The sequence below is a fragment of the Carlito syrichta genome, unplaced genomic scaffold, assembly GCF_000164805.1.
Source record: "Carlito syrichta isolate Samal-C Ts95f unplaced genomic scaffold, Tarsius_syrichta-2.0.1 Scaffold111560, whole genome shotgun sequence".
Classification (NCBI taxonomy): domain Eukaryota; kingdom Metazoa; phylum Chordata; class Mammalia; order Primates; family Tarsiidae; genus Carlito; species Carlito syrichta.
In genome coordinates this window covers 93,550-100,994 of record NW_007055656.1, presented here as the reverse complement: position 1 = coordinate 100,994, position 7,445 = coordinate 93,550, and the positions used below count along the sequence as shown (strand labels likewise).

Here is a 7,445-nt window from a genome sequence, read left to right as displayed (position 1 = left end):
TGTCCTTAGATTTTTTTTTTTTTTTTTTTTGAGTCAAAGTCTGTCGCCCAGGCTGGAGTGCAGTGGCATGCTCACGGTCACTGCAGTCTCGACCTGTTGGGCTCAGGCGATCCTTCCGCCTCAGTCTTCCAAGTAGCTGGAACTACAGGTGCACACCACCACATTCAGCTAACCTAATAGATTATTGGTTTTTTTTGTTTTTTTTTTTAGTTAGAGCCTCACTCTGTCACCCAGGCTAGAGTGCAGTGGCACACTCATGGACACTGCAGCCTCAACCTGCAAGGCTCAGGTGATCCTTTAGCCTCAGCCTTCCAAATAGCTGGAACTACAGGCATGCGCCACCATGCACAGCTATCTTTTTAATTTATCGTAGAGATGAGGTCTCGCCAAGTTGCCCAGGCTGGTCTCAAACCCATGGGCGCAGGCAATCCTCTCACCTCAGCCTCCCAAAGGGCTGGGATTATAGGTGTGAGCCACCACGCCTGGCCAGATTATTAGTTTTCTTTTTCTTTTTTTTTTTTTTTGAGTTGGAGCCTCACTCTTTTGCCCAGACTAGAGTGCAGTAGCACGCACCCGGCCACCGCAGCCTTAACTGCTGGGCTCCGGCAATCCTTCCACCTCAGCCTTCCAAGTAGCCAAAACTACAGACACGCGCTACCATGCCCAGCTAATTTTTTATTTATTATAGAGATGAGGTCTTACCAAGTTGCCTGGTGGATCTTGAACCTGCAGGTTCAGGCAATCCACTCACCTTGGCCTCCCAAAATGCTGGGATTACAGGCTGAGCCACCGAGCCTGGCCCAGATTATTAGTTTTCAAAAGACAAGTAATACTTCTTTTATCTTTAGTACCTAGCATACTACTTGGAACCTCCTAAGCAAATATTCAATGCTTGTGGAGTAAACAAATGATGTATAGTTAGATTATCTGATCATCTCAAGAAGGCCATCTGTTCCTTTAGGGAAGAAACTATGTCTCATATATGTATTATTTTTTCCCTTAAATTCCTGAGTTTCAATCTCATACTTTTGTCTTTGCCCACTCTGAATCAAACCCAGACTGCTCAAAACACACCACTGGCTGACTGACAGTGCAGCACAGCACCGCAGAAGGGTGGCAGCAGGGACGCAGAGGGTGGGAGAAAGACAAGACCAGAGTCAGTGCTGCCGGGGAGGTGCATCGGGGTCCTCTCCGCTACTCACAAGAAGGCCTCCTTCCTGCGGGACTCCTTCAGTGGCTCATCCTCTTCGGCATCGTGGCTGGAAGGTGTGTGGGGCTCCGTTCTGGAGACGAGACCAAGTCAGGGGGAGGGCTCAGGGAGGAGGATGGGGTTGAAGAGGGCCAAACCAGGAATCTCACCTCCTGTAAGTGTCAGAGGCAGCAGCATAGTGGAGGGGAGAGCAGCCTTTACAGTCGGCCTCGTTGACACCTGCCCCAGCAGTCACCAGCGTCACCGCACACTGGTAGCTGCCATTGGCAGCCGCATAGTGCAGTGGGGTCCTGGGAGGAGTGATGGGGCGGGGGAGAAGAGTCAGGGCAGATCCGAGTGCAATCGGACGTGTAGCCAGGACCCACTGTGCAACATTCGCCTCACTGTGTCTCTAACCTAACCCCTTCTTCCCTCCACCAGTTTATTCTCCAATGAGACATCCCCATGCACACCCTGCATGTTAATATACCTTCCAAATTTGTCTCTTCTCCTCAAGTCCGCTCCACTGCTCAACAGCAAATTAAGACATTCAACATTCCTGAAAGGAAGACGAGGGTTGGAGAGTTAGAGCTTCGAGGGGAAGCCATAGGCCCTGGGAGCGGTTCAGGAAGCATGGAGCCAGACAGCCCTCTCTGCTGTGACTGCTCTTATTGTGAGAGGAGAACAGATCTGAGCAGGTGAGAAAAAAGGGCCCAGACTTCTGCCCAGCTCTCTTCTCGAGGCCTGGGAGAGAGGAAAGAGAACTCACCCTCCAGAAGCAGCAGCATGAAGACAGGTGCGGCCAAGGTTGTCAGGTGTATTGATGTCAAACCCAGCAGAAAGCACATGCTCATTGCTGAGTGAAGACACGATGCTGTACAGCTGACCTGGAGGGCAACAGCTACAGGTCATACTAAAGAGCATTAGGCAGAGAGGGAGAGGCCTCTGCCCTCCTGTATACCTGTCCAACCCCAAGCCAACCTGCACATACCTGAGGAAAGAAGCTTACGACAACAGTCAGAGAATCCAAAGAGAACAGCTAAGTGCAGGGGGAACATGTCATGGATGCCGCGCCTGGGGAGAAGTTGAGGCACTCAGACCTTGGGTCAGGAACCAGCTACAGACCTCTTTCTCTGGCCCTTGACCATCCTAAGAGCCAGAGCAGGAGGCTCCCCAAGATTCCCTTTGGCAAGTTTCTTTGTCCCCTCACATTTGATGTGAGCAGTCTGTGTAGACCTGAGGTGGCCCAGAGCAGGGTCACGGGCCCTGACTCACCGGGCAGTATCCGCGCCATTGGTCATGAGGGTGCTGATGAGCAGCTCGTGTCCGTAGCGAGCAGCCACATGCAGTGGTGTGTTCCCGAATTTGTCGGCACAATCAATCTCGCTGCCTGAGACGGGGAGGCACACACAGATTCAGGCAGACCTCAGGCCTAAGACCCCTCTTGCTGGTCAGCTACCATTTGAATGCCTAATGCATGGCAGAGGCAGGGCCCAGCGTTCTACATGTATCGCCTTTCTGGCCTTAGGAAACTGGTCTGGGCCATTTCCACAGGTTCCTTGGTCAGAGTTCCAAGGGCCTGTCCTTTCTTGGAGAGGGTGGAGGGTGGAGGAGGTAAGGGGCTCTAGGGCTGAGTTCCTTGAGGGAGGAGATGAGGGAACAACATCTCCCGAGTTCATACCATTCTGGATGAGGATCTGGGAGCGTGTGAAACGGCCATGGATTGCAGCCATGTGCAGAGGACTTTTCCCTTCTTTGCTCTGTGGAAACATGGTGGGTTTGTTTTTTTTTTCAGTGCAGGGCATAGAGAATGCTCTGTTCCCCCTTCCAAAGGACACATCTCTGAGGATGGAGGCGTCATATGGGTGTCTTCTCAGTCCATACCCTCCTGAGTCCCTGGCAAGGTTGGATGGCCCCAGGAGGCAAGCGGACAACTCCCCAGGAGAGCAACCCAGACAAGGTCAGGACCCTTAGAGCCAGCTTCCTCCCTGCACTGGTCTAAGCCTTATCCCTTCTGGCACCTGGTAGTTGACATCAGCTCCGTTATTGACTAAGAGCTCCAAGCAGAGAGCGCCGTTGGTGGAGACTGCAGCCACATGCAGTGGCGTGAAGCCCTTGTCGTTCGGCTGGTTGACATTGGCTCCTGCATTCACCAGCTCAATAGCCACAGCATCCTGGCCCAGGTAGCAGGCGATGTGCAAAGCTGTGTTTCCAAAAGCGTTGGGTTCATCGATCTGGATTTCCAGGGGTGAGGGTAAGGGAGATATCAGTTTAACAAAGTAGAAGCTGCCACATAGAGCCTAGAGAGCCCCAGAAATTCAACAACTTCTCAGTCCCCTTGGGTTCCTCACCCAAGAGATGAAGAGCACCTTTTTTTTTTCTGAGTTGGAGTCTCATTCTGTTGCCCAGGCTGGAGTACAGTGGCATGTTCACGGCCACCACAGCTTCGACCTGCTGGGCTCAGGCGATCCTTCCACCTCAGCCTTCAAATTAGCTGGAACCACAGGCGCGAACCACCATGCCAGCTAATTTTTTTTATTTATTGTAGAGACAAGGTCTCGCCGAGTTGCCTAGGCTGGTCTCAAAGCACTGGGCCTCAGGCAATCCTCTCGCCTCAGCCTCCCAAAGTGCTAGGATTACAGGCATGAGCCACCACACCCGGCAAGTACTGTTACTCAAGGTAGGAGTTATTCAGACTCTCCTCACCACATGTGACCAGGTCCCTAAAACCACACCTAAGGCCCCAGTACCCTCACATCTCCATAGAAGATTCTGACCTCCCAGCCCTGCCCACAGACCTCAGCCCCCATCCGAAGCAGGTACTTCACCACTTCAATCTGGCCGCTGGCGGCGGCTGTATGAAGCAACCCATAGCCCTTGCGGTCCTTACAGCCGAGGTCTGCTCCCCGTGCCACCAGCAGTTTCAGGACTTCCAAATGCCCTGAGGAAAGGGCAGACACTTTTAAGAAGGCCCTGTGCTCCTCTCTCCAAAGGCTGCAACCCCACATCTGGCCCTAGAAATCTGAAATGTCCAATTCCCAATTTTCCCGTGTATCCGCTCACCTAGGAAAGCTGCCCAGTGCAGAGGCTGCCGCTCCTTTTTGTCACAGACGTTCAGGCTGGCTCCCTTGTTGAGGAGCAGGTTCACCGTCTGTATCGGGACACGAAAGACACCTGTTCGGAGCTAGGTTCATGCCCTCAACCTACTAAGAGCAGAGGCCTCATCTCCTGGAAAGGATGAGGCAGTCAAATGCCTTCGATCGTGAGCAGAACAATCTGCAGGACTAGTGGAAAGGCAGAAGCAAGCACTAAGAAGATACTAGATAGATTTGGAACTCTGAGAGAAACTCAAGGGAGTCTCTGCCAGTGATTGGTTCTTTCGTTTTGTTTTTTTTTTTAAGTAGGAGTCTCACTCTGTCGCCCAGGCTGGAGTGCAGTGGCACACTCATGACCACCACAGCCTTGACCTGCTGGCTGCTGGGCTCAGGTGATCTTTCTGCCTGTCTTTCAAGTAGCTGGAACTACAGGCACGTGCCACCATGCCTGGCTACCTTTTAATTTGGTGGTTCTTTTTGTTTTTGAGTTGGAGTCTCACTGTCACCCAGGTTGGAGGGCAGTGGCACACTCCCAGCCACTGCAGCCTCGACCTGCTGGGCTCAGGTGATCCTTCCACTTCAGCCTTCCAAGTAGCTGGAACTATAGGCACGCACCACGATGCCTGGCTAATTTGTTGATTTAATGTAGAGATGAGGTCTTGCCAAGTTGCCCAGGCTGGTCTCGAACCTGTGGGCTCAGGTAATCCTCTCAGCTCGGTCACCCAAAGTGCTGGGATTATAGGCATGAGACCCTGTGCCCAGTGATTTGGTGATTCTTAAACTCTTATGAGTCTTTGAAAATATGTTGAAAGATATGGACTCGCCCCTCAGAAAAAGGCATGAATGAAAACATTTCCCATGCAACATCAGAGGCCAGGATTTTAATCTAATCTGACCATTCATTTGGTGCTTGGGCCCAAGAGTTGACACAACCATCTGGGCTGCTTTTCCCTCAAGCCTGAGAGCCAGAAGCAGGGCAAGGTGAGAGGGAATGGGAGGAAAGGGAAGGCGCTAGGCTGGGCCTGGGCAGGGGCCATCCTCACCTCAAGATGCCCGCTGTGCACCGCATGGTGCAGAGCACTGCGCCCGCTCCTGTCAGCCACGTTGAGGCTGCTCAACAGGGGTGCCAGAGCCTCAGCACACTTGGTGGCCCTGTTGGCAGCAGCCACATGCAGTGGTGTCTGCCACAGCTTGTCCCGGGCATTCACATCTGCTGAATGTGCCAGCAGCAGCCCCAGCACCTTCTGTGAGGAGCAGGGGACACAAGGCAGCGGGAGAGCAGGAAGTGAAACGACAGGACATGGAAGGAGGAACAGGTCAGCATGGCACACAGACCCCACCCCCAGCACGGGGTCTCCTCATGTTTCCAGCATGCCCAGCCTCTCAATACCTCCTTCCCATCTTCTGGATCTTTTAGGGCTTACCCTCTTCCTCACCTGGCTGAGGAAAACAGGAAGGGAAAAGCCCTTCCGCTCTCTCAAGCCACCTGCTATCACTTCTCAGCCCAGACCCTGAAGATCTCCACCCACACAGACCTCCATTTCCAGGCTAACCCACACATGTAGGGCCACACATCTCACCCCCTGCTACTTCTAGGAAAAGAAAATGCTCTTGCTACATGAATATCCCGAACACCCTCCTCGGCCCTTCTGTAGGTGCCATCATTTCCATCTCTTCAGGAGGCACACGGATACCAGGTCCCCTTCAAACCCAGGCTAACGCGTGCCTCCTAGCCACTACCCACATTCCCACTGGCCTCTGTCCCTCCCCCTGGTGGCTGGAGCCGGAGAGTGATGGTTGAACTGAGGAGGCGGAGGTCTCTCTCCAGGGCTGATGAGAGTAGGATTAAGGACCCAAATGATGACATATGTTTGCTCCCTGTGCTGTCAACTTTCATGCTGCTCACCGGACAGGGGTGCAACAGATCGCTGCCCCCATCCCCCACAAGGAAAGAAATCTCAGTGCCCAGAGGGGGATCAGACTCAAGGTGGCCCCCCAGGGAGGGATGAGTCACTCAGGCCTGGCAGCAGGGCCCCCGCAGTCTGCCAGCCCAGTGTTAAGCTCTCCCTGACGTCACATCAGCTGGCAGCACTCAGCCCCCTTACCAGCCAGTTCTAGGGGTAGGAGGGAGGGGCCGAGATCTGGTCTCCTCCCTACCTGGGGTAGAACAGCTTGCGAGGCAGAGAATCCATGCTCTCCCACCCTCAACCTCCACCTTCAGTCAACTCATCCTTTCTGGAAGGGTGAAAGAAGATGGGAGGCCCCCTTACCTCGTTTCGGGAGGCAGCAGCACGATGAAGAGGGGTCAGCCACAGTGTGTCCTTAGCGTTGACATTAGCACCTGTGGAGACATAATTTCCTGTTTTGATGGAAGGTGGGGAGGGGGTGGAAAGGCAGCCAGTAATCAGGCCAGGCACTCTGGATGGAGCTGGCGCCTTGCCTGGACCAAGCACCAGAGACGATCCTTGGGTATCAGAAAATATCAGAAAAGAGACTCTTCCCCTCCCTTCCCTCCCTAGGTGCCACACCTTCCAGCTCCCCACTTTCACCTGACATCAGTAGCAACTGGAGAATGGGGACATCGCCTACGTAGGCAGCAGCATGCAATGGGGTTCGCCTCTCTTGGTCCTGGGAAGGCAGAAAGGAGGAGCGACTGTGGTGGGGAACTATCGAGGACCCCGGCCCCCGGCTTCAGACCCTTCCCCACAATCTCTTCCCGCAGGTCCCGCAGCGTCCTAAATCCCAGCGCTGAGAGTTCAAGGCAAGCACCTAGGGAGGGTGGAGTCGGGGCCACAGGGCGAGAAGCCGGAGGGGTGGGGGCGCTCCAGACCCCGGCGGTTCAGAAGAGAACACCGATTCTGGGCATCCCCTGCCCAACTGATCCGTGCTCCACTCCTGACCCGCTCTCCATTCCCAAACGCAGAGCAGGCTCCCACTCCGGGGTGGAAAGAGCTGCGGCCTTCTCCGAGCGGAGGAGCCACGGAGCCGCCCCACGGGCGGGGAGGGGTCCAGAACCCGGAGCCCGGATTGCGGGCTCGCCATCCTCCCTGCTCCCAACTCACCAGCACATTGATGTTCTCCTTCTGCGAGAGGAGGGAACGCACTTCCTCCACATCTCGGCTAAAGATGGCCTGGACCAGGGGCGGCTGCGGCGAGAACCG

General features: G+C 54.3%; 1 protein-coding gene across 1 annotated transcript in view; it reads right to left on the bottom strand.

Moving 5' to 3' along the window:
• The window catches only part of ANKRD52 (ankyrin repeat domain 52), a 23,124-nt gene extending 15,683 nt beyond the window's left edge, over positions 1 to 7,441 (bottom strand). The window contains exons 1-14 of the mRNA XM_021718298.1: positions 7,347 to 7,441; positions 6,834 to 6,912; positions 6,555 to 6,625; positions 5,328 to 5,528; positions 4,253 to 4,340; positions 3,988 to 4,130; positions 3,211 to 3,423; positions 2,871 to 2,949; positions 2,465 to 2,579; positions 2,181 to 2,263; positions 1,959 to 2,076; positions 1,680 to 1,748; positions 1,360 to 1,500; positions 1,203 to 1,283 (exon numbers count right to left, since the gene is read on the bottom strand). Of these exons, the coding sequence (XP_021573973.1) occupies positions 1,203 to 1,283; positions 1,360 to 1,500; positions 1,680 to 1,748; positions 1,959 to 2,076; positions 2,181 to 2,263; positions 2,465 to 2,579; positions 2,871 to 2,949; positions 3,211 to 3,423; positions 3,988 to 4,130; positions 4,253 to 4,340; positions 5,328 to 5,528; positions 6,555 to 6,625; positions 6,834 to 6,840 (1,409 nt within the window). The 5' untranslated portion in view covers positions 6,841 to 6,912; positions 7,347 to 7,441. The remainder of the gene's footprint in view (positions 1 to 1,202; positions 1,284 to 1,359; positions 1,501 to 1,679; positions 1,749 to 1,958; positions 2,077 to 2,180; positions 2,264 to 2,464; positions 2,580 to 2,870; positions 2,950 to 3,210; positions 3,424 to 3,987; positions 4,131 to 4,252; positions 4,341 to 5,327; positions 5,529 to 6,554; positions 6,626 to 6,833; positions 6,913 to 7,346) is intronic.
• Between the last annotated feature and the right edge of the window lie 4 nt (positions 7,442 to 7,445).